General features: G+C 45.3%; 1 protein-coding gene across 1 annotated transcript in view; it reads left to right on the forward strand.

The window, feature by feature from the left end:
• The window catches only part of SMCHD1 (structural maintenance of chromosomes flexible hinge domain containing 1), a 437,194-nt gene that overhangs the window by 260,548 nt on the left and 149,182 nt on the right, over positions 1-27,464 (forward strand). The window contains exons 21-22 of the mRNA XM_075316053.1: positions 19,068-19,202; positions 21,987-22,214. Coding sequence (XP_075172168.1) covers positions 19,068-19,202; positions 21,987-22,214 — 363 coding nt within the window. The remainder of the gene's footprint in view (positions 1-19,067; positions 19,203-21,986; positions 22,215-27,464) is intronic.

Raw genomic sequence — 27,464 nt, forward strand, 5'->3', positions numbered from 1 at the left:
GCGGTGGCACGCTGGGTGATAAAGGGGTTGATACCAGCTTTGTATTCTCAGATGGTACTAAGCCCGAAATTCATGGTGTCACGCCAAATTATACATGGCCATCATGAATTTCTAGTAAACTGTAAAAAAAAATACAACACAGAGAATTTTTTTTTTTATTTGAAGTAAAACATTTAGAGACTCCATCTTTATTATAAAAAAAAAATCTTTATTCCGACGTAATCCACATGGACAGCAATGTCAGCTTCATCAATCTGTACAGACAGTCTATACAAAGTGAGAAGCAGAGAGAGCCATGTCAGCTCAGCTACATAGCATAGTACAGACCGAGAAGCAGGCAGGGTATGATTCCACTTGCATCTCGTATTGTATAACCCCGCAAAGCCTGACACTCTGAGGACAGGGAGCGCCTCAGCTGCATGGAAATACATGCAGCTTGACCGCTCCTGTCAGGAGATTGTGTGCCGTGATGCAATGCGACACTCGCACAGTAACAATCAAAGTTCAGTTAACAGGACCTTTGATGACGTTAGTCATGTGACCAGTCTGTAACCAACGTGATAATACAACAGTCACACCTCACTGGTCACATGGCTATGACGTCACAGAAAGTCGTTTAACCTGGGAGCACAGCAATGATCGGACTTGGAAGCAGAAGAGGCTGGGAGACAGAGTCTGCAGGATGCGTCGCAGGACCTGTAAGTATAATGACAATGTTTACTATTAAATATATTTATTTTAATGCCCCCCCACCCCATCACATAACTGTAAAGCCAGAGTTCAGTGATCGGACGCAAGTTCCTCGTTATCTTGATCCCGAAGCCAATCTTTACAAAACGATTGGGCGAGGCTCCCAATCCCGACTATCGGGGGGATCGCCCATCACTAGTAATGATAAAGCAGACAGCTGGGGGCTGGTAGTCTGAGGATGGGGAGACCCATAGTTATTGCACATCTCCCCCCTGTCTAAAAATAGCAGCACGCAGCCACCCAGAATTGTTGCATGCATTCGGCCTCATTAACAGGTCAATGAAAAAGAGACGTCTTTCACTGACATGTTAAAGGTGCGTATGGCCCTCCCTGTGCCGTGATTTTGGCACGTGTGTTCTCTCTGTGCTATCAGTAATAGCACACGGAGAGCAGGAACTTTATTCTCTCCTGTCCACACCGCTGAAGTCTCCCGCGCTGCTGCTTTCGGATCCGCGATGCAGTGAATATTCATGAGCATAATTAGCGGGCCTGGAAGCAAGAGACAGCAGCGGTGGAGACGGGAGTATAGAAAAGCATTTTACTTCTCAGATACGTGTTTTCTCTGGTGACTTGTCTTCATGCGAAACACACGGACTGACATGTCGTATTCTAATAAGCGAGGGCAGGTGCTCCAGGGGCTTTGCTTCCCTTGCTAGACCCCATTAACATGTTAGTACATCCCTGTGGGTGTGCTAACATGCTAATGAAAGTGCAGCGTCAGAGAAGATCTCACTCACCTCTCCACCGCCATTGCCGCTTGATGCTGGATTTCAGCTAGGTGCGCATGACCCCGGAGATTGTCATGCTCACTACTTCAGTGTGAAACCAGGACATGTACACCCAGCTTCATAGTGCACATGACCCAAACTCCGGGTCATGCGTACTGAGCTGAAATCCAGCATCAAGCGGCGGAGAGGTGAGTGAGATCTTCTCTGACTCTGCACATTCATTAGCATGTTAGCACGCCCACAGGGATGTACTAACATGCTAATTGGGCCGACTAGCAAGGGAAGCAAAGCCCCTGGGGCTCCTGCCCTCGCTCATTAGAATACGATATAAGATCTTTAGAAATACTTTTTCTAAAGATCTCTTTATCTATGCTAGTGTATACAGGGATGGTTAGGTAGGGTTTAGCAATATGCACCCAGAAATGCTAGTGGTTCTGGGTGCATATTGCACCTGACAGGTTCCCTTTAACCCTTTCACGACCTTGGACGGATCTATCCGTCATGGAGCGTGTCAGGTTAAGCCCCGCCCCCTGCCGCTGGCAGGCGGCGGCCGGCACACATCAGCTGTTTTCAACAGCTGACATGCGTGCCTGCATGTTGCGAGTGGAATCGCTTCCACTCGCAACATTTAACCCCTTAAATCTCGCTGCCAAAGTCTGGCAGCGAGATCTATATGCGCGCGGCCATGATTTTTACTTACCGCCGCCCCCACCGGAAGTCACGTGAGTGATCACGTGACTTTCGGTGTTTGCCATCATAGCACAGGGTCATGTGATGATGCCTGCAGCTATGATGTTTCACTTTCGTTTTCCCTTGGCTCGGAGCAGAGGGAAACAGGAAGTGACTGTATCTGCTGTTTACAGCTGTATAGCTGTGATCAGCAGATAGATAAGAGCGATCGGATTGCTGATCGCTATAGCCCCCTAGGACTAGTAAAATAACAAAGTAAAAAAATTTTTTAAAAAAAAACCCCTAAAAGTTCAAATCACCCCCCTTTCACCACATTGAAAATTAAAGGGTTAAAAAATAAATAAATATACACATATTTGGTATCGCCGCGTTCAGAAATGCCCGATCTATCAAAATATAAAATCTATTAATCTGATTGGTAAACGGCGTAGTGGCAAAAAAATTCCAAACGCCAAAATTAAGTTTTTTGGTCGCCGCATGTTTTACGCAAAATGCAATAACAGGTGATCAAAACGTAGCATCTGCGCAAAAATGGGACTATTAAAAATTTTAGCTCGAGACGCAAAAAATAAGCGGTCACTGAGCCATAGATCCCGAAAAATGAGAATGCTACGTGTTTCGAAAAATGGCGCAAAACGTGTGCCACTTTTATTGGACAAATTGGGATTTTTTTTTAACCCCTTAGATACAAGTAAACTTATACATGTTTGGTGTCTACAAACTCGCACGGACCTGAGGCATCACATAGATACATCAGTTTTACCATATAGTGAACACGGTGAATAAAACCTCTCAAAAACTATTGTGCGATCACTTTTTTTGCAGTTTTTCCACACTTGGAATTTTTTTGCTTTTTCCAGTACACTATATGGTAAAACCTATGGTTTCATTTAAAAGTACAACTCGTCCCGCAAAAAAAAAGCCCTCATATGGCAAGATTGATAGAAAAATAAAAAAGTTACAGCTCTCTGAAGAAAAGGAGCAAAAAATAAAAATGGAAAGTGCCCGGGGGCTGAAGGGGTTAAGGGTAAACTATCCATTGTATCAGTTGTATTAGGTAACACTTTCATCTTAATTAGGTTGCACACGTGCACGCAGTCACTTAAATATATCAGGGAATGAATTGTTGTGTAAACTGCACTTGCACCTTATAATTGTATGCATAATTATATTCACAAACCTATTTTGTGTTCATATTTATATTCTATTAATTATTTGAGCGAGATATTGCTACATTGTTCACAGCGTCACGATATATTTTTATTACATTTTTCTACCTACATGTAAGTTATATTTACACACCCACTTTTATTGGTAAAATAGGCTATTACTAATCTATAAAATATTTTTTCTAATTTTTATACTTTTATTTTTAATATAAATATGAATGCACAAATTATCTCTTTATAAAAAAATTACACAAATTTACACTTTTTTCAAACCTTGCAGTATTTATGGATATATTTAATATATAGCTGCACTCAGGGATGTTCTACCCTTTCATGTCTACACCAAGAGATAAACAATTTATTTGGACTTGGCAGATGTTTTTACAATAATCCTGCTTATATATGATATTTAGCACCCGCCTTTGTGTTTTTGTTTTTTATGTATTTTTATCTTCGGCGATTGTTTTCTGAATTCCTGGTTTGATTTAGTACATATTAATGAAATTTCAATGTAATATTATTTTGACCTTTTTCGGGTTTTTTGTGAAATCTAGTTCCCTAGTGGTTCCGATGGTCACTATAGTGATGGTCTTGTCACACCCCTGTACACATCTTTGAATCTATTTAAATATTTATAAAAATATCACTATTTATTGTATTGCATAGTTCTTTTTACAAATCTTTTTTTTTTGTTTTTTAACTTTTGACTTTGCAGAAAGAATTAAAGATGCCTTAAAACTTTCTCTCATTAATCTGGCTTTTGGCAAATATAAATAATTTTGGTAATTTTATTTAACCTAAAACGGGAAAGGTTTATTCTGATTTCATCTGTGTGAAAAACATATATATGTGTCTTTATTAGTATATGTAAATTTCTGGTTTCAACTGCATTTATTTATCTATCATACCCACATGGGTGTGTGTGTGTGTGTGTGTGTGTGTGTGTGTGTGGCTGCTAAAGTATGTATAGTTTTCATAGTGTTTTTATGTCTATAAGGGCTCATTCACATGACCGTTCCGATTTTGCGGTCCGCAAAAAAAGTTCCTGTATTTTTACGGATGCATCCGTGTGAAAACCGCATCCATCCCGTTCCGTTCCGTACACAGTCAGTGTGTCATCTGTGTGACTTCCTTTTTTTTTTTGCAGACCGGAATGAAAAAAACGGAATGAGAGTTACATGCAGTCCAGGGTATCTGGCCAGATGCGGGTCCCCATATAAAGTCTATGGGGTACAGAATCTGGGGCAAAGGGGTAGGAGCAAGCGCTACATACTCACTGATCACTGGGCGGCTGTCACACTGCTCCTGCAGCAGCTCTTTATGCTTTTCGAGCCGCCCGCTCATTAGGCTCATACATATTCACTCCTCTGTGATTGGTTACAGTCAGATGCGCCCCCACGCTGAGTGACAGCTGTTTGACTGCCACCAATCACAGCCATCGGGGGGCGGGTCTATATCGTACAGTACAATAAAAAAAACAGCATGCAGTACTCCCCCCCCCCCCCCCCCCCCATTTTGATACCAGCCAAGGTAAAGCCTCATAGCTGCTAGCTGGTATTCTCGGGCTGGGAGACCCACGTCATTGGGAGCCCCCCCCCCAGCCTAAAATGATCAGCCTGCAGCTGGCCGGAATGGCTGCATCCATTAGATGCGACAGTCCCGGGACTTTACCCTGCTCATCCCATTGCCCTGGGGCAGTGGCAAACTGGGTAATATAGGGAGTTGATACCAGATGTGTAATGTCACCTGGCATCAAGCCCAGAGGTTAGTGAAGTCACGGCGTCCATCAGATACCAGACCTCATCAACCCAGTCAGTAGTAAAAAAAAAAAAAAACACAAACAAATTTTTATTTGAAAAAATACTCCCTAACACATTCCCTCTTTCACCAATTTATTGGAAAGAAAGAAAGAAAAAACAAATACGGGTCCAGCGTAATCCAATAAGGGGTCCCACGACGATCCATACTCACTGTCCCAGTCATTGAAGAACAGAATGTTCCCATTGGCTGGGAGAGCAGTGCAGTGACCTGAGCTAACATCATGAGGTCAGCCCAAGTCACTGCAGGGCATGACCAGCGTTGACTTCAGGAGGTTAGCTAGGTACATTGCCTGTGGTGATGGAAGATGCTACACTCCTGGCGTCAGCGCTTGTCACTGAGTTCAATGACTGCCGCGTTCACAAGTATTGCGAGCTGTCTGTGATCTCACCGCTAGTCCGTCTCGGACTGCCCACGAGAGGGGATCTGAGAACGCGGCGGGCATAGAAGTCAGTGTCAAGCGCTGATGTCAGATGTACAGGACTTCATCATCGCAGGTAATGAACTTTACTAACCTCCTGACTAGAGATGAGCAAGCCTCAAAAGGCTCGAGTTTGGTTCGGTTCGTCGAACGGAGGCCGCGTTCGAGTTCGGTTTGACGAACCGTTCGACGAACCTCTCGAACCCCATTGAAAACAATGGCAGGCAAACACAATCACATAAAAACATAGAAAACACCTTCAAAGGTGTCCAAAAGGTGACAAACATCTCACAACACACCACAAACATCTGGGAAAGTGACAAGGACATATACTCATGCGAAAACAAAACAGCTGGATGAGTTAAAAGAGGAGACACAGATAAAGGCATGTCATGGCCTTCTAAAATCATGTAAAACACAGCAAGGGGACTCCATGCAGAGTCTCCCTTTTTTCCAAAAATTGGGCCCCACAGACACCCCTTCAGTGGCATCACTTGTGCCCCAGTTGCAAACTTGTCAGGTAGATTTGCATCAAGCACATTCCAAAATACGCCAGCCTTTACTCTCCCCAGGATGACACAGGGGTAGTGAAGTCCTTGCGGATCCATGACTTGTTCATCTTAAAGAACGTTAGTCTGTCCACATTGTCACTGGACAGACACATGCGCTTATCTGTCAGCACACACCCAGCAGCACTGAAGACACGTTCCGAGACCACGCTGGCTGCGGGACACGTCAAGATCTCTAAGGCGTAAGTGGCGAGCTCAGGCCATTTTTCAAGATTGGAAGCCCAAAATGATCAAGGCTCCAGTTGCAAAGTCATGGCATCAATGTTCATTTGGAGATACTCCTGTATCATCCTCTCCAGCCGTTGACTATGTGTCAGACTTCTTGTCTCTTGTGGCCTTGCATTGGATGGTCTAAACAAAATTATGAAACTATTCCATAAAATTGCTGTTACCAGCACCAGATACGGTGTTGCTGTTACGGTTTGACTGATAATGACCAGACAGTCCCATGTTTGGCAAGTTACAACTTGGAGATTCACTCCGTGCACCACTGGTGTTTGGTAGAAAAGCCGAGCTAAGGTTGAGTAACAGCTTCTGCTGATACTCCTGCATACGTGCGTCCCTTTCTATGGCTGGAATTATTTCTCCAAATTTGGACTTGTACCAGGATCTAATAGTGTGGCAACCCAGTAGTCATCATCACTTCTAATTCGGACAATCTGAGGGTCATGTTGTAGGTAGTGCAGCAAGAAGGCGCTCATGTGTCTTGCGCATCCATGCGGACCAAGTCCTCGCTGTGTTTGTGTCGGCGAGGTGATAACTGTACTTTCTTCCTCTGACATGTCCCCCCAACCTCGTTCAACCGAAATTTGACCAAGGTCTCCCTCATCTGCTGAGTCTTCCATGTCCATCGACAGTTCGTCCTCCATTTCTTCCTGGGCTCATGCACCTTCCTCAACATTTTGGCTGCTAACATGCGCCCTTGTTAATCCCTCTCCCCCACCGTCCCATGCCTGCTGCCTTGGTGATGCTGAATGTCTGGACCTTGTAAATGTTGGTATCTGTTGCCATATGAATCCTCCTGTACTTCCTCCCCTTTCTTTTGTCCCACCACCTGACTCCGAATACTGTTTAGCGTGTGCTTCAGCATGTAAATGACTGGAATTGTCATGCTGATAATGGCATTTTCAGCGCTAAACATATTTGTCGCCATGTCGAAACTGTGCAGAAGGGTGCATAGGTCCTTGATCTGAGACCACTCCAGCAGCGTGATCTGCCCCACCTCTGCATCTCGTTGACCCAGGCTATACGTCATAACGTATTGCACCAGGGCTCGGTGCTGCTGCCACAGTTGCTGCAACATGTGGAGAGTCGAATTCCAGCGTGTCGGCACATCGCATTTCAGGCGATGAACCGGCAGGCCGAAAGACTTCTGGAGCGATGCAAGTCGGTCAGCTGCAGCGGTTGAGCGGCGGAAGTGAGTGACCGTGCCCTGTGCAGAAGCCCATCTAGCCCGGGATAGTGGGTTAAAAATTGCTGGACAACAAGGTTCAACACGTGAGCCATACAAGGCACGTGTGTCACCTTGCCCCGACGAAGGGCTGCACCCAGGTTTGCAGCATTGTCGCACACGGCCTTCCCTGGCTGCAGGTTGAGTGGAGACAGCCATTTACGAAACTCACTTGCAAGAGCTGAGCACGACTCCTCAGCTGTGTGACTCCTATTTCCAAGACATTTCAAGGTAAAGACCGCCTGATGCCGTTGAGCTCTGCTGCCAGTATAGTAAGGAGGTGTGCGGGATTCCTTGTGCACAGTTCCAACGCGGGTGGCCTGACCAGGCAGGCTTGGGGTGGTGGTGGAGGACCCAGACGAGGTTGATGAGGCAGAAGCAGTGGACGAACTTCGACGTACAGAGGATTGACGCACAAGTCGTGGGGACAGCAAGACTTGTACAGCAGACCCTTCTCCATCTCTCACCATAGTTACCCAGTGCCCCGTCAGCGACATGTAACGCCCCTGTCCATGCTTACTGGTCCAAGTATCGGTGGTGAAATGCACCCTGTCACACACAGTTTCTCAAGGAAGCGGTGATGTGTGCGACATGCTGGTGTAGCGCAGGCACATCTTTCTTGGAGAAGTAGTGGCGACTGGGCATCTGGTACTGTGGCGCTGCCACTGACAATGTCTCGAAAATCCTCTGTGTCCACCAGGTGGAAAGGCAGCATTTCGGTAGCCAAGAGCTTACAGAGGGTGAAAGTCAACCTCTTAGCTTTGTCATGGCTCGGAGGAAATGGCCTTTTATTTGTTCATATCTGAGGGACCAAGATCTGGCTAGTGTTTGGAGACTGTGTGGAGTAGGGTGTCCCTGGAAAACTACAGGTCTGTGAGGAAAGTGCAGGCGGAGACATGATGTTTCCTTCATCCAAAGTTGGTGCTCTTGATGTCTGAGAGAGCTGTACACCAGCACTTGTTTCACCTTCCAAACCAACTGAGGACCTGCCAAGCAAACTGCCTGTTGCGGTTAAAGAGGTGGAAGGTCTGCGTGGAAAAACATGTGTGACAGCTGTCCCCACAGTCATAGAGGATGAAGAGTGCGCGGATGCACTTGAAGGGGCAGACTGTGGTTGGCCCGCTCCGCTAGCCCGCATTGTATCACGATGAGCTTCCTACTGGGACTTATGCTTGTTATTCATGTGACGATTCATGGAAGAAGGTGTCAAACTGGTGAGGTTTTGCCCTCTACTTATAGATTGGCGACAAATTTTACAGATCACATGATTTGGGAGATCCTTTGCGATGTCAAAAAAGGACCAGGCTAGGCAAGGCTTAGAGCCTATGCGACCTGCAGAGCCACCCCGACTTGTGCTCAGAGGCAGAGTTGTGGCTGAGGATGCAGTTGTTGACGTGCTTCCAGTACTCAGACTCTGTCCAGGAAGGCGCAAGGTAACTTCGTCGTCAGTCGCATTCTCCTCCACCGCCTCTGGTGACCTCCTCGAGAGCCTGACTGTGGGTTGAAAGTAAGTGGGATCCAGAACTTCATCATCAAGCGTTGTGTTTGCACTCCCCTCGCCCTCAGACTTAACCTCTTCCTGCCCTGACTGAATAGTTAAGTTGTCATCCCAATCAGGTATCTGCGTCTCATCAACATCAGCATGTTCCTCATTGTCTCCACCAACAGGTGTTACAGTTTGGGTATGAGGGTCTACATTATGCTCAGAAACTTGGTAATTAGGGCCTGAATCTGACTCATAAAGCTTCTGGGCATCACTGCAGACCATTTCCTGGTCTGTACTCACTGTAGCTTGGGAGCAGACCTCTGATTCCCAGGGTATAGTGTGACTGAACAGCTCTGCAGACTCAGCCATCTCTGTTACACCATACTCTGCAGAGCGGGTCGAGACTTGAGAACTGGGAGAAAGCAAGTGCGATTGGGGTGACAACTCAGAGGACTGGTGTTTTTTGGATGTTGAAGTTGAGGTGGAGGAGAGGCCACTTGTTGGAGCACTTGAGATCCATTCTAGCATGTTCTTTTTTTGTGCATCATCTACCTTTGTTACAGTTGTTCGGTTTCGTAAAAAAGGTAGCACATCCGATTGTCCACGGAAAGTTGTAGACATTTACTTTTACTTTTTGAAGATAGCCTTTCTTCAGCAGATAATAATGTAGCTTTCCCACCTACCCCACGGACACAAACTTTTTTTTCCCTTTTCCAACACGCCTGTTCCCCTTTCCACCAGCATCTGTCTTTTTGCCACTCATTTTGTTAGTAACACAAGATTGGACACTTAAAATGTAGTAGCAAAAATGGAAAAGTGGTGTAGATTGCAGAGGTGGTCTAACTTTATTGACAGCTGAAGAACCAACACTGACTATCCCAGTCAATTTTAGTATGCCCCTAACAGTGGCAGCACAGTTTGCAATTAGAATTGCGTAGCAAAAATGGACAGGTGTGTACCCTGCACAGGTGCTGTACCATGATTGCTAGCAAAGAAACACTAAGGTAGTATTCCAGACACTTTTAGGATGGCACAAAAGTGTCAGCTCTTTGGGCAAATAAAATAGCTTGGCAAAAATGGGCAGGTGGGTAGAATGCAGGGGTTCTGTGGGTCAGTGGACAGCAAAGGAACACTAACTTAGTATTCCAGACACTGTTATAATGGCACAAAAGTGTCAGCTCTTTGGGCAAATAAAATAGCGTGGCAAAAATGGGCAGCTGGGTACAATGCACGGGTGCTGTAGGTAGCAAGACAGCAAAGGAAGCCTCACTTTCTATCCCTGCTAATGAAAAAATACAGCAAGGATTTGCATGAGCTGAGGTAGGCAGACGCTGTTATCTAAAGCCATGCACAGCGTTAGCACGGACCTGCCTAGCAGCTATGGTTATGAACGCCTGTACATCAGCCCTGAAAAGGGCTGAAATAACCAGCAGTCCCTAATCCTTAATGCGCTGTGTAATTGCGCTGTATCTCTACAGCACACACAGCAGGAGCAGCAGCGTGAGCGGTGACTGTCACCCATACGCAGAAGACAGATAATGGCGGCGACAGGGAAAATGGCCGGATCTTATAAGGAAAGGATATGTGACGTGCACAGCCTATGACACATGTCCTTGCTTGTCTGGCAAAAATCCACTTAGCTGTGTGTGTGTGTGTCTGTGATTGGCTGACATCCTGGTCTGCCCCACTGCTCGCGCGGTTAGGGAAAAAAAAAATGGCGATCGGCATTATCTCAGCACTCAGCAGCAGCACAGATCTAAACCCCATCCCCCCGCACACTATACACTGAATTATGATAATAGTGTGATTCACAGTGACTCACACTATTACAGTGAAAAGCCAGAAAGTAACTAGCTAGGCTTTTTGTTGATCGAACCGTTCTCGAACGTAACTCGAACTGTCGTGCTTTTAGCAAAAAGTTCGAGCTCGAACACCCCCAAAAATCACTCGGACATGAAATTGGCGAACCTCGAACATCGCTCATCTCTACGCCTGACTGCAACGCTCATCATCTCTGTGGCTGCTCGCACACGGCAGTGCGGGCAGCTGCTGACGCACTGCAGTGCGGGCAGCCGCAGAGCGGGAGCGAAACTCAGACTGCAGGGGCACCCGACGAAAATCATATGGAAGTGCTTCCGTGTGGCTTCCGGGGATTTTGCGGATCCATTGACTTGTATGGAGTCACAGTCCATTATTACAGAACAGAATAGGACATGTTCCATAATAACGGAACAGACATACGGCATCCGATTTTTTTTTTTTTTGTATGATTGGATGCACACGTAAGTGCTTCCGTGTGTCATCCCCGATCCTACACAAAACACATTGAAAAGATAGTCCTGTCAATAGGTCTGCAAAGAAACAGGAACTACATCACTGGCGCTTGCACGAGGGAATCTTTGTGCTCAGCCCCGCAATAGGGGCACAGCAAAATGCGCCTGCGCGAGAATACAGCAGCGTGCTCGAAGACGGGGGTGGCGTCATCCATTTAAATCATTCCTGGGGGACGGCGAACAGCGGCAGGAGGGGGAGACAGGAGCGTAATTAGAGCCCGCCCATCTGGCCAACCAAACTAATTTGCATAGGACACGGTAAGATTTTATGAAGTTCTTTTTTGGGGTCTGCAAGGGGGGCCAGCAATGCAGCCCAGGAGCTGCAGAAGGTGATATTTTTGGTTTAATAGGGAAAAAAACTGATGACAGGTTCCCTTTTTAATGCAGGCTCGCGCGGTGTGTGCGCGCGTTTTTCCCCACACGTCTATTGAGCTGATCAGCCAACATGTGCAGCTGGTAATTCACTTGCGCCTGTTAACTTGTTAATTCCCGCTGTCAATATCAGACAGTGGAACTTAACGTGCTCGGGTAGGGATCACGCCATTTCCCGGCGGCCCGGTGACGCGATCACTGATGACCCTTGTTGCCGGTATTCACACGAGATCAGCATTTCTGCTGTTCATAGAGATGCTGCAGCGATTGTATTATTCATGCATAATGTCCCCTTAGGGGACTAATTAAAGTCAATAAAAAAAGAAAAAAAAATTAAAAATAAAACCTAACATTTCAAATCACCCCCATTGAAAATAAAACAATAATAATAAAAAAAGCATTTGGTATCGCTGCTTTTCGAAAACCCCAATCTATTAAAATATAAAATCAACTACCGTATTTTTCGCTTTATAAGACACACTTTTTTCCTCCCAAAATTGTGGGGAAAATAGGGGTGCGTCTTACAAAGTGACTGTAACTTACCGGGTAACAATGCGGCGGTGGGGTGAGTCACAGGAGGCTGGTGCTGTCGCTGGAGCGATACTGACATTGCTGTGGGCTGGATTTCGGTGTTATGGTGGCGCGATGAGGGCGCCATGGACCCACCGGCAATCGGGAGCGGAGGCGGCCGCCCTGGATCCCCCGGCAATCGGCTGCGGAGGTGGCCGCCATTGATCTCTTGGCAAATGGCTGCAGCAGTGGTGACCATAGCCGAAATGTTTATCTGCGCCTGCGCTGCCTCTAACGCGACTTCCGGAAAATGACTGCGGAGGTGACGCAGGCGCAGATGGAGATCTCAGAGAAGCGAGATCTCCATCTGCGCATGCGCCGGCTTCTGTAGCCATTTTCTTGAAGTCCATCGTGTCGGAGGCTGTGCAGGCGCAGATAGAGATCGCAGCTCTCGAAGATCGCAATCTGCGCATGCGCGGGCTCCATTTTAGATCTCCGCTGCAGGCGGAAACTATCATAAAAAAGAGGAGAGAGAGAAGAACGATTCTCCTCTTCCTCTCCAGGGCTGGATGCTGATTGGTGGAGACAACAGCTGCAGAGCTGCCTCCACCAATCAGTGATCTGAGCCTCAGCCACAAATCTTGTCAGTTGAACGAAGGGTCCTAATAGGTGAGGAAAAACACTGAAGGGGAACACAACCCCCATCATCAGCCTTCAGAATATACTGTATCAATCGGTGTATTCTGAAGGATGATGGGGGCTGTAGTCATATTTATTGTTAACACTCCAGGGAGGGACTAATGTAGTGGCCAAAGTGTAAATGTGACTACAACCCCCTCTCATCTTTCAGAATACAGCCATGTATGGTTATACAGTACATGGGTGTATTCCTAAGGATGAGGGGGGGTGGTAGTCCCAGATCCCCATAAAAGTGCATCATCCACAGGTCCCCCACAGCAGTGCATCATCCACAGATCCCCCATAACAGACCCTCATCTATAGGTCCCTCATAATAGTGCGTCATCCACAGGTCCCCCATAAGTGTCATCCACAGGTCTCCCACAGCAGTGCATTATACACAGGTCCCCCACAGCAGTGCATCATCCACAGATCCCCCATAACAGACCCTCATCCACAGGTCCCCCATAATAGTGCGTCATCCACAGGTCCCCATAATAGTGCGTCATCCACAGGTCCCCCATAACAGTGCGTCATCCACAGGTCCCCCATAACAGTGCGTCATCCACAGGTCCCCCATAGCAGTGCACCATCCACAGGTCCCCCATAGCAGTGCGCCATCCGCAGGTCCCCCATAGCACTGCGTTATCCACAGGTCCCCCACAGCAGTGCATCATGCACAGATTACCCATAACAGACCCTCCTGTTGAGTCTAAATTGTTAAAATGTTTTTTTTACTTTTATTAAAATGTTTTAGCACACTATTTGGCTCAATTTTTTTTTTTTTAATTTTCCTCCTTTAAAACCTAGGTGCGTCTTATAATCAGGTGCGTCTTATAAAGCGAAAAATACGGTAATCTGATCGTTAAAGGGCATACGTAGGAAAAAAGCCACCAAAATTACGTTTTCTGGGAGGTTGCAATGTTGCAAAGAAAAAAGAAATAAAAAGCATTAACATGCAATCAAAACATCGCATCTACCCAAAAATTGTATAATTAAAATAATCTGCTCAACATGCAAAAAATAAGCCCTCATACAGCCCCAGATCCTGAAAAATGGGAACACTGCGGGTGTAAAAAAAAGGCGACAAAAGCGCAATTCTTTATTTTTCACAGACTTCTGAATATTTTTTTCAACACTTATATAAAAGTATAACTATACAAATTTGGTATCTCTGTACTTGAACTGGCCTAGGGAATCATATTGGCAGGTATGTTTTATTTTATAGTTAACATGGTAAATAAAAAAAAAAACAACAAAACAATACTATGTGGCAAAATGAAGGGTGTCATTCAAAATTAAAACTGGTCCCTTAAAAAAAAAAAAAAAAAAAAAAAAAGCCCTCATATAGCTATACTGATTGAAAGCTAAAAAGTTATGGCTTTTGGAAGAAGGGGAGGAAAAAAATGGAAATTCGCCAGATGGTGAAAGGGTTAATCTCTTCTCAACATTAGCTGTAACCCAGTCTTTCTTATGGCCAATGCATTCCTGACCAAGGACATACGGGATGCATTCTAGTGATAGTGCTGGCACAGGAACTGTCCCAACAGCCGAGCCTTGGCTCTCACAGCAAGGGACAGCCATCTGCACCATACATTGTTGTTTAATGACCATATTGACCACTACATTTAGGGGTCTGGGAAAGTGATGGCAATGGCCTAATCGTTGCCATGATGAGACGACCTTTGGGTCACAAAGTTACGGAAAGCCTCTGGGACCATGATTGCAAAGGCTTCTGCTAGTGCTGCATTGACTGCTATAATGTGTTGCAATGGAGGTGTAATAAAATGTAATGTCCCATATAGGGACTAAGTAAAAAATGAAAAAAATGTTTTACAATTACTTTTTTTTTTTTTAACAAAAATCAGAAAATAAGGAACAAACATATGAAAAAAAAAATATAAATATTTTTCCTATAAAATTGTTTTTATGGTGTAAAAGCAGCAAAACATGAAAAAAAAACAACAAAATTGGTCCTGAAGAATAAAACTACCATATTTTTTATGAAATGGTGAACAGTGTAAAAAAAAGAAAAAACAATTCCTGAATTGCTTTTTCTTCTTGATTCTGCCTCACAAAAAGCGTAATAGAAAGCGATCAAAAAATATTATGTGGACCAAAATACCGGTAAAGACTCCAACTCATCCTGCAGAAACCAAACTCTCACATGACTCAGTAGGCAGAAAAATAAAAAAAAACTATAGCGTTCAAAATTCGATGCAAAAAAAATCTTTGTAAAAAAGCATTTTTAGTCTGCCAGTTTCAAAACCTAAAAAAAAACACTATATAAATGTGGTATCATTGTAATCGTATGACCTGTGGAATAAAGCCACCTAATCACTTATACCACATGATGTATGGTGTAAAAAATAGTAATACAGCCATTTCTTCAACTATTGTTGGCTTGTTCACTCTGTCTCCTTAAGATCACAGTATGGCACGGCTCAGTTATCCCGCACTCTACGGTGAGCGATTACACCAGGGGCTACTTGAAAATCTCAAAATGATTCAGACAAAATTTCCATTGGAAACATTCACTCTATTGAGGTAGAGGGAGTCATTTTGAACTTCTGTTTGGCCTGTAGTCAAGCTGTGTCCATTTTTTTTTTACTCGTCATTTTAGGCGTGCAGAAAAGTGTGGTCGTCTACAGTTTTTCTTCATCTTTGAAAAGTTGGGCACCGCTGAACAGAGGCCAAACAGAGTCCACAGAAGATCTGCTGTCTCTTCATAATGAATGGATCCGTCAGGGGTTTCACTTGAATCGTGTATTTTGGAGATGTAGGTGGAACCCTGATGTAAGTGCTCAGCATAAAGAGCACAGGATAAATGTGAACTGATCTAAACTGTTCTGAACCGAAATTACCACCAAATAGCATTCAACTCAGCCCACAAAAGCACATGTCCAGACTCTGATCAGTTAATGGAAATGAATATACGGGGCTTCCATGTTACTGGCGGTGGAAAAGTGCTATGGCTCACACCTCCAAAAAGAAGTCCATCAAAATCTGTGCTCCGAAATCCAAATGCTCCCTTCTTTTTTGAGCCCTATAATGTGCCCAAACCACAGTTAACGTCCGCATGTTTGGCATTGTTGTAGTGGGGAGAGCCCATTTAATTTACGTGGTGTGTGTGTCTGCTGAAGCACAAGCTGGGCACAATGTATAGGCACTACAATGTACTGGCACTACAAGGGCTTATTTGCAATTTTTAATTTTGCAACATTCATTTATGAGTAGATGAACTCCCAGAGGGATGTAATTTCTAAAATTTGGCCACTTGATAGTGTTTCTCCTGTTCTCGCAGTTAGAGGCTCTGCAAATGCAGTCCACAAACTTTTATAGGAAAATATTCTCCAAAAATGAAATGGTGCTCCTTCCCTCCCAAGCCCTGCAGTGCAGCCAAACCATACTGTACAATCTTATATGGGGTATTGCCACATTCAGGAGAAATTGTGTAACATATTATGGGGCCTTTTTTTTTCCCTATTCTCCTTGTGAAATTTGGAAATCTGGGGTTACTTCATTTTAGTAGTAAGAAAGTAATTATTTTTTCTTCATCACCCAATAGTATAATATTTTGTAACACTCCTGTTTATATGCTCACTGCACCCCTAGATGACTTCATTGAGGTGTAAAGTTTGTAAAATGGGGTCCCTTGTGAGAGGTTTCTGCTTTTCTGGCACCTAAGGGGCTCGGCCAATGTGACATTGCAGCTGCAAAACATTCCTACTAAATCTGAACTCTCCTTCCCTTCTTCACTTTGTACTGTGCCTCAAAAGTAGTTTTTCCACACTGGCATACTCGGGAGAAATTGCACAACAAATTGCACAGTACAGTCTTTTGTCTTATTAGTAAAAATGAAAAATTTGATGTTAAAGCAGCATTTTTGTGGTTAATATATTTTTCAATTTTCATGGCTCAGCGTTATGACATTTTGCAAAGCACCTTGAGGGTTCAATGTGCTCACCAAACATCTAGATAAATTCCTTAAGGGGTCTAGTTTCTAAAATGGGGTTTCCACTGTTGAGGCACATCAGGGGCTCTCTAAACACAACATGGTGTGCGCCATTTATGCCAGACAATTTTGTGTTCTAATATTTAAATGGTGCCCTTTCAAAAGCCCTGTGGTGCGCCCAAGCCGTAGACTTCCACTACAGATGGGGTATCTACTTACTCAAGAGAAAATAAGCCATGCAATTTGTTGTGCAATTTCTCCTGTTAACCTTGTGAACATGCAAAATTTGGGGCTAAAATTTTTCTGGGAAAAAGTTTTTTTTTTTTTTTTTTTTTTTGTTTTTTTTTTCCTTCCACATTGCTTTAGTTCCTGTGAAGAACCTATAACACTTTTTGAATGTGGTTTTGAGCAGTTTGAGAAGTGTAATTTTTAGAATTGTCACTTTTGGATATTTTCTGTCATATTATAGCCTCTGTCACTTCATATTCATATGTGATGTGATCCTTAACTTAAATGGTTTTGTAAATTTTGCTGAAAAAATTAGAAATTGTTGCTAAACTTTGAACCCTTGTAACTTCCTGCCAAAAAAAAGAGTTTTAAAAATTGTGCTGATGTAAAATAGACTTGGGAAATATTATTTATTAACTTTTTTGTGTGACTCAACTCTGGATTAAGGGCATAAAAACTCAAAGTTTGAAAATTGCGAAATGTAAAAACATTTGGGCCAAATTTCCAATTTTCACAAATTCAAAAGATATCGTCCGAAATTTACCTCTTAAATAAAGTACAATATGTCCTGAAAAAACAATCTCAGAATCACTGGGATTCGTTGAAGCTTTCCTGAGTTACATCATAAAGTGACACTGGTCAGAATTGAAAAATTAACCTGGTCATGAAGGTGAAAACAGGCTGAGGGTGAAGAGGGTAAAGCCTAAAGGCTACTTTTCACGCTGCGATATCGGTACCGATATCGCTAGCGTGGGTACCCGCCCCATCTGTTGTGCGACACTGGCAAATCGCTGCCCGTGCCGCACAACATCGCCCAGACATGTCACACATACTTACCTGCCCGGCGACGTCGCTGTGACAGGCGAACCGCCTCCTTTCTAAGGGGGCGGTTCGTTCAGCGTCACAGCTGCGTCACTGAACCACCGCCCAATAGAAGCGGAGGGGCGGAGATGAGCGGGACGAACATCCCGCCCACCTCCTTCCTTCCGCCTTGTGGCCGGGAGGCAGGTAAGGAGAGGTTCCTCATTCCTGCGATGTCACACGTAGCGATGTGTGCTGCGGCAGGAACGAGGAACAACTTCGTTACTGCTGCAGTAACGATTTTTGAGAATGAGCGATTTTGCACGTTTTTGCAACGATGCAAAATCGCTCATAGGTGTCACATGCAACGGCATCGCTAATGTGGCCGGATGTGCGTCACCAATTCCGTGACCCCAACGAGTTCGCATTAGCGACGTCGTAGCGTGTAAAGCCCCCTTTACCGACATTTTGCTGCACTTTGAAAAACATTTGTCTTATGGCAAATAATAAATATAATAAATGTTTGTCACAGCAGGGAATACATTATTGTAATAAAATGTAAATATAATTTGTGTCCCTCTATTATTTTTCTTAAAAGTTATGTCAGCAGGGTTTTCTATGTAATCTGAGGATAGCATGCTATATGGCTTAAAAAACAGAAATCAGCTATACATCAGATTGTGTGCTGTTTACTTAAACTAAAGGCTTTATCTCCTAGTGATTATCATTGCTTGTACTACAATGTCACTCGCAGGGCAGTTTGGTATGCCCTTCCTCTGATTAACACCTCACTGTCAATGTACAATCTCTACTGATAGCCTGGTGTGTACGGGATCATTAGTCTCAGCTCTGCTGCTTTGCTAAATTGAAAAGCTCTGTGTCAGACTGGCTGCAGACAGTAATACAAGTGACACATTGTTTGATTCAGAATCTCCTTGCCTATATCATGCTGGTTTCAGATGAGGTACCAAAAACTTGCTGACAGATTCCCTTTTAATTTTTATTTAAACATTTAGCTTTTAGAGATCTTGAAAAAGTGCTGTCCAGACTTAATTGTACATATTTGTTTGTATTTTTATTCAATTGTCTTATTCATCCTTTTTTCATAGTTTACTGGGGCTCCAAACCTTCCCGTCTATCAGTTGGATTGCAGCACTTCAGGGATTGGTATTTTAACTGGGCCTCCAATTAAAATCCAAAATATGAAGAAAATGCAGTTAATAAAAGCCAAAATTTCAATACCTGTAAGTATATTTATACTGTAAATTAAACCTTTTTATAATTAATATATTTTGGCTTCTTAGACCTGGACTCAAGCAAATGTGCTTTCCTTATGGTGAAATTTCTATGTTGTAATTATACACAACATTTTATGGTGGATCGATCACCGAACATGCCGCTTTATGTAGCGGCAGCATTTTACAGTGACAGGGCTTTCTCCCTATTTATCACTTGAATTCCGTGGCTAGTCTAAGTGGTACTATATCGTAAATTGGAGTCTCTCCAATCCCAACCAGAAAGTGTTAACTGTATTCTGCAAGTGGCTTTTACTGCAGTTAGCAAAGGCATATCGCCTTAAGGCCGCTTTACACGCAGCGATATCGTGACCGATATCGCTAGAGTGCGTACCCGCCCCCATCGGTTGTGCAACACGGGCAAATTGCTGCCTGTGGCGCACAACATCGCGCGGACCCGTCACACTACTTACCTGCCTAGCGACGTTGCTGTGACCGGCGAACCGCTTCCTTTCTAAGGGTGCGGTTAGTTCAGCGTCACAGCAACATCACAGCAGCGTCACCGAACCGCCGCCCAGTAGAAGCGGATGGGCGGAAATGAGCGGGACGTAACATCCCGCCCACCTCCTTCCTTCCTCATTGCGGGCAGCCGCCGGTAAGGTGAGGTTCCTCGTTCCTGCGGTGTCACACATAGCGATGTGTGCTGCCGCAGGAGCGACGAACTACTTCGTACAACGAGCAGCAGCGATATTCGAGAAGAGGGGGGCATGTCACCGATGAGCTATTTTGACCGTTTTTGCGACATTCAAAATCGCTCATACGTGTCACACGCAAAGACATCGCTAAAGCGACCGGATGTGCATCACAAATTCCATGACCCCCAACAAGATCGCTTGAGCGATGTCGCAGCGTGTAAAGCGGCCTTTAGGCCACGCCATATCTGCTATGTATAATTACAGCACTTGCTGTTAAATAGCATTAGAATGGTGGGTTGCTCTAAGGCAGGGGTGGTGAACCTTTTTACTGCAGGGGGCCATTTGGAATTTTCTACTAACTATTGGGGGCCACACAAAATTATCAACTTGAAAACTACCCGGCTATATTTGGTCAAACAATTAATTCACACCTACTGTGGTGGCTGGAGCTGCTTCTCTTTGGTGCGGCTGTGATGTTTGGTGATATTGATCATCTTGTTTCTCACAGCTGCTTTTCCAGGTTTGTCTCGGTCTGGAGAAGCTGGGAGCATACACATCACAGGAGATACTATTGTGCATAAATTACAGGAGACACTGGAAGTACACATCACAGGAGGGGCTGGGGCATATACATCACAGGAGGGGCTGGGGCATATACATCACAGGAGGGGCTGGGGCATATACATCACAGAAGGTGCTGGGGCATATACATCACAGGAGGGGCTGGGGGCGTATACATCACAGGAGGGACTGGGCGCGTATACATCATAGGAGGGGCTGGGGCATACACATCACAAGAGGGGCTGGGGCATACACATCACAGGAGGGGCTGGGGCATACAAATCACAGGAGGGGCTGGGGCATACAAATCACAAGAGGGGCTGGGGCATACAAATCACAGGAGGGGCTGGGGCATACAAATCACAGGAGAGGCTACAGGAAAGGTTGGGGCATATACATCACTAGGGGGGCATGGACTGCCCTGGCGGTTGCACAGACATGACTGGGGACAAGGACAGCACTGGCTGAGGTACAGACAGCACTAGGTGACATTACACTAGGGAGGCACAGACAGGACTGGAGGAGCATAGACATCACCAGGAGGGCACGGACTGCACTGGGGGGCATAGACAGCATTGGGAGGGTACAGACAGCAGTGACAAGTACAGAGCACGGGGGGGGGGGGGGGTACACAGTACTGACGGGTGGCACACAGCACTGGGGAGCACGAACAGCATAAGGGGGGCACCGACAGCACTGACCGTGACATGGACAGCACTGGTGGCAGCATGGACAGCATTAGGTAGTGCGTACAGCTCTGGGAGAGCATAGACATCACCCAGGGGGGTACAGACAGCACTAGGGGGGCATGGACAGCAGTGGGAGGTTACACAGCACTAGGGGGGTACACACAGCACTAGGGGGGTACACACAGCACTAGGGGGTACACACAGCATTAGGGGGTACACTGTACTAGGGGGGTACATAGCACTGAGCGGGGGGGCAGCGATGGGTTGAGTACTCACAGTACTGGGGTGGGGAGGAGGAGTCACACACACAGCACAGGTCTGGGAGTCCAGTAATTCTGCTGCAGCTCTTCTGTGACTTTAAATCGCAGTGTGCTGCTTACCCCGCCCACCAGAGCATGCTAGCACAGGCCGAGGTTAAGCCTAGAATGTATGGGCTGCAGTCAGGTCCTGGAAGGAGCCTGTACATTCTAGCGTTTAGTAATGAGTCTATTTACAATGTACGGGCTGAAATCAGGATCTGGATGTAGCCCATACATTCAAGCATCTAGCCGCAGGGCATCAGGCAGTGGGATTTAAAGGGCCGGCAGCCGGGAAAAGCGCTGCTGCCGCCAGAGCACTTACGGTCCATGGGAATGTGCCCGGGGGCCGCATAAAATGTAGTCACGGTCCGCATACGGCCCGCGGGCCGGAGGTTCCTCACCCCTGCTCCAAGGGGTTAAGACTTCCACACCTGTGTTCTCTAAAATTTTGAAGAAAGGCAGTGACTTCTCTGTAATTTTTGAAATTTTAGTCTTCAATATTTGGGAACAATAAAGATTGTTTTACATTCTCTCTTTTTTTGTTTCTAGAGTTGCAAAGATGTAAAACCTGTGGAAAAATCTATTAAACTTCAACCAAGCACCAACATTGCTAAACTCGAGATACTTAGAGTGGAGGGAAACAGAGCTACTCACATTAAACATAAAGATGAAATCAAGTGGATGGCAGGAGATATTGTGCAAAATATTATTTTTCAAATATTTGATGAGGGGGATAGAGAAATTCTTATCACTCCAGAGATTGCAGAAAAGGTCAAGGTATGTATTATTACTGTAAATCCACCTATTTTTTAATTATAGAATACATGTTTTTGGCTTCTTGGTTGTATTTTCATTTAGATTATTCTGGTATTAGTTTAGTCTGATTTTTATGTGCAATATAAGAGATGATTAACACCCTGATCCAATGGCCACGTCAATAGTCTGGACACACCAGATGTGAGCCCTGGGATCATGCTCCCGCTTTCTGGCATCCTTCTGATTGATAGGCCCTAAGCAACATCATGGTTGCAATACACACCTCAAATATAAAGTTGCACTAATCAGAAGAGGTCATTGGTAGAGACGAGCAAGTACCGTAATATTCGTAATCTCTACACTCGTAACAAGTACTTTGTAATACTCTTGTATACGATATGAATAGCGAGTACAATGCAAGTCAATGGGAAATTCGAGTAATTTTCTGCTGGATGGAACGGAGAGGTCTTGGGGCTTGATGAATAGGCTGAAATGGATGGGAAAGTGATGAAACTCAATGGGGAGAGAATAGAGAATATGCCTGCATGCATTTCTCACTCGCATATGGTTTTTGGGATCCCCTGAAGCCACACGGAAGAACTTCCGTGTGGCTTCAGTCTATCGGTGCCCCTACAGTCTATGTCACACTGCTTGGCTAGCCCTGCAGTAACTCACACAGCAGTGTGCGAGCAGCTGCGGGATGACGAGTGCCGACATCAGGAGGTTAGATTATTACCAGCTGTGATGACCTCTGCTGAACAGCTGATATCATCGCTGGTCGTCAGCGCTCATCACTGACTTCCATGACGGCGCGTTCTTACATCAAGTCTCGTGGACGACTCGACACTGTGACTAGCGGTGACGTCATGGGCTCACGGGACAGTTTGCATGAAAACACTGTGGCCATCGAACTCAGTGACAAGCGCTGACCTCACATGTTCATGACGTCGGCGCTCGTTATGCCTTGCAGTATCCTGGCCTGACCTAATGATGTTAGCTCAGGTCACTGCACTGCTCTCCCACCCAATGGGGAACATTCCGTTCTTTGACTGGGTGTAAGTATGGTATGAATCGTGGGACCCCCTTATTGAATTACGCTGGACCAGGATTTGTTTTTCTTTTCAATAAACTGGTGAAAAAAGGGAATGTTTTGGGGAGTGCTTTTTCGAATAAAACTTTTTTGTCTTTTTTTTTTTGTTTTTATTACTGACTGGGTTAGTGTTGTCAGGTATCTGGTAGATACAGTGACATCACTAATGCCAGGACTTGATGGCAAGTGATATTACACAGCTGGTATCAACCCCATATATTACCCCTTTTGCCACCGCACCAGAGCAACAGGATCAGCTAGGGCAAAGCGCCAGGATTGGCACATCTAATAAATCCACCACTTCTGGGGCGGCTGCGGCCTGCTATTTTTAGGCTGGGGAGGGTCCAATAACCATGGATCTCCTTAGTCTGAGAATACCAGACCACAGCTGTCCGCTTTACCTTGGCTAGTGAAACCCCACGTTTCTTGTTTTTAAATTATTTATTTATTTTAAAATAACAGCGTGGGGTGCCCTCTGTTTTGGATTACCAGCCAAGGTGAAGCTGTCAGCTGTGGTCTGCAGGCTGCAGCCGTCTGCTTTGCCTGAGCTGGCTACAAAAAATAGGACCCCATGACATTTTTTTAAATTATTTATTTTTTGGCTAAATACAAGGCTAAGCACCCTTTAGTGCCACATGAAAGTGACTAAAGGGTGCAAGATTACAAAATGCAGGGGAGTGGGACATTATATCTATCCATCCAGCTATCTCTCTTTCTAGGTTTTGACTGTATGTAACTCAAGTTTTTTTTGTTTTTTTTTCCTCATTGTCACCCAATGTTGCCTCAGAATATTGGCTGGGCTGGATAATATCACTCATTGGGAAATCTGGCTCCATAGCCACATGCTGAGCACTCAAAGCTTTCTCTTTGAGATTATGCTGTGATTGTTTCAACAGACAGAGCAGTGGGGTGGTTAAGCTGATAATGGCCTGATCACCACTCACGAGCTTGGTGCAGTACTCAAAGTTCTCGAGAACCTCACAAATGTCAGCGATCCACACCCACTCAACAGTTGTGTGGTGGCTGACTCAGTCTGACGGGCATGTTGGAGCTGGTATTCAGCTACTGCCCTCTGCTGCTCAGTAATTTTCGCCAACATTTAGAATGTTAAGCTCCACCACATGGGCAGGTCGCACATGAGTCGGTTACTTGGCAAATTAAATCGCTTTTGCAGCGCTGTAAGGCCAGCAAAAGCGGTAGAGGAATGGCAGAAATGGGCACTAATACGACGCACCTTGTCAAGTAGGTATGGCAAGTCGGGGTATGTTTTCAGAACTTTCTGAACAACTAGGTTCAGCATGTGAACCATGCATGGCATGTGTACCAGTGTGCCGACCTTTAAAGCCGCACCAGGTTACGCCCATTGTCTCAAACGATCAAGCTGGGTTGGAAGTGCAGCGGGAAGAGCCACTGATCGGTCTGCTCTTTTATACCTTGCCACAGCTCTGCTGCACTGTGTGGTTTGTGACCTAAACAGATCAGCTTCAGCAGAGTGTGTTGCCGCTTTGACAATGCGCTGTTGCACAGCTCGCAGCTTGGCAGTGATGGGGAGGGTAATTCAGCAGAGGATGAGGAGGGGAGACAGGAAGTGGCATATGATGAAGCGGAAACGTTGGTAGAAGTAGGGCCCGCTTTTCTTATCGTGGGTAGGATGTGTGATGTTAGTTTGTGAGTTTGTCCCAGCCTCCACCAGGTTCAGCCAGTGTGCTGTGACAGATATGTATCTTTCCTTTCCACAACAACTTGTCCACGTGTCTGTTGTTAGGTGGACTTTCCCAGTTACGGCGTTGGTCAGAGCACGGTTGAGACTGTATAACACGTGCTTGTGTAACGCGGGGACGGCACAATGGACAAAATAGTGTTTGCTGGGAACACTGTATCGTGGGGCAGCCACAGCCAAGAGATCACGGAAACACTGTGTTCCCACAAGCCTAAACGGCCATAGGAAGAGGAAGAAGTGGGCATAGAGCACTCAACTCACCAGGTAGTATAGAAATAAGCAAAATATTTAATATAGAAATATCAGTGCAAAAAAACCACCATTAAAAACAATTAAAAACACCAGGACACCTGTCCCATGAACCAAGCAGTAAAGGGCAGATGCAAGGCAGACAAATACATGTAATGGCAGTATAATAGTAGTATATAATTGGCAAATACAAAGTAGCAAGACCTGTAAAAAACACAAGGGATTTCCTGAGGCAGGTAAAAGCCCCTAACATACAGGTCAGACAACAGAAATAATTTACCAAAGGAGGTCCATGAGCCAATAGCCACCTAAGTAGGGTCAAAAAATTAAGTCATGGGGTGTCAATAGAAATGCCCAAACCCTACGCGTGTCGCTCTCATCACAAGAGCTTCATCAGGGGGCTTTCCTCTCTTTAACATTTTATTACTGATCCAGTTGTGCAGCCCTGTCCCCCCCCTTGTTAAGCCTAAACGGCAACATCTCCATGGCTACCAATTTGGCAATGTGCGAGTTTAGGTTTTGAGCCTGTGGGTGCGTGGCTGGGTATTTATGCTTCCTTTCCAAGATCTCAGGCACGGACAACTGGAAGCTTCCCTGGGACAAGGAAGTGGATGTGGTTGATGTTTGCGGTGTCTGTGCAATTGCACCTTGTGGACAGGATGTATGAACGCTTGCTTCCTTGACAGCAAATTGTGAAGTACGTCGCACAGGCAACAAGGCAGTGGTTTGACCCACAGACACAAATTTGGTACCCTGGTGTTCTGCCCACCTAATGGGGTGTCTGGCTGCCATGTGTTTCCGCATACTGGTGGTGCTCAGATTGCCTTTGCCCTGGCCTCTGCTCAACTTAGTATGGCAAATGCTACAGATTACAATGTTTTTCTCTGAAGTACTTTCAGAAAAAAAATTCCAGACCGCGGATGAACGCCCCCTTACCCTGACTTTGGCCACAGTGGGGGTGCTCTTGGGAACAGTTGACCCAGTTCTCACTCTGGGCAAACCACTACCCCTTGGTGCCTCTGTTGGTGCTACATATCCATCTTCCTCTGTGTTGCTGTGCTGGCTATGCATGTCAACGGTCCAGGTCGGATTATTGGACTCCCCATCGACAACATTGTCTTACATCTCATGCTCCTTCCCATTGGAGATTGTAGGCTGACCTGATGGCAACTGTGTCTCATCATCATCAGCCTCCACCTCAGGAGAAAGTAAATCAGGTTCCCCAAAATGGCTTTCTTCTGGCCGTAGGTCCTCAAATACTTGCGCATTAACACGCATGCCACCTCCTCATGCCCCTCTTCCATGCTGCATGGATCCTCAGAGTGGCCAAGCTTGGGGTCATATGTCTCCTGTGACTGATGAAGGGGGTAGGAAGGAGGACCAGGTTGAGGATTGGATGGGCCAGCCTTCTATGTATCCAAAGTAGACTGTGTGATCGTGGAAGATTAGTTGCTGCTTGACAAATGTGAAGAGGCCTTGTCTGCCATCCAAGACAGAATCTGCTCTTGTTCTTCTGGCTTCCACACACGTTTACATTCCAGACCGGGAAATTTGGCAATCAACATAGTGGATGCATCAAACGTCTGACCTGACACAGACTCAGTGCTTTGTTGCCCACCACTGACAACACCACGCCCACGTCCCTTAACAACTGCCTTTTTTGTCATTTTTGGATTTGCTGACATATTTGGAGATGTTGGTAGCCCAAGCCAAGCAAACTTTTACCCCAAGCATATTGTAGAGAAAGTACAAGTGAGTACTTTGTACCAGGCAGCACAAAATGGTAGAGTCCTGCTTTGTGTTTGCAAAAGCCACTAGCAACGTATGAATGTAGCTGATGTGGACAGACTGCACTAGTCAAGCTGTGAAACCCTAACTTTTGTGGAAACCGCAACGGTGCTTTACTGTTTCAGGCAGCACAGATTACTAGAGTACTGCTTTGTAATGATTTGCAAAAGCCACTAGCAATGTATGAATGTGGCTTGCTGTGGACGGACGGCACAAGTCAGGCTGTAAATCCCTAACTGTTGTGGAAACCGGAACAGTGCTTTAGGCTATGTTCACACTGGGCGTTTTTGCAGCGGTTTCTAGCTACGGATTTGCCCTGGTTTTATGCAAATCCATGCTAATAAAACGCTGCTTTTTACAGTCCCAGCAAAGTCTGAGATTTCTGAAATCTCATGCACACACACAAACACGTCAGGATTTTTTC

This window comes from Anomaloglossus baeobatrachus, chromosome 6, assembly GCF_048569485.1.
Source record: "Anomaloglossus baeobatrachus isolate aAnoBae1 chromosome 6, aAnoBae1.hap1, whole genome shotgun sequence".
Lineage (NCBI taxonomy): Eukaryota > Metazoa > Chordata > Amphibia > Anura > Aromobatidae > Anomaloglossus > Anomaloglossus baeobatrachus.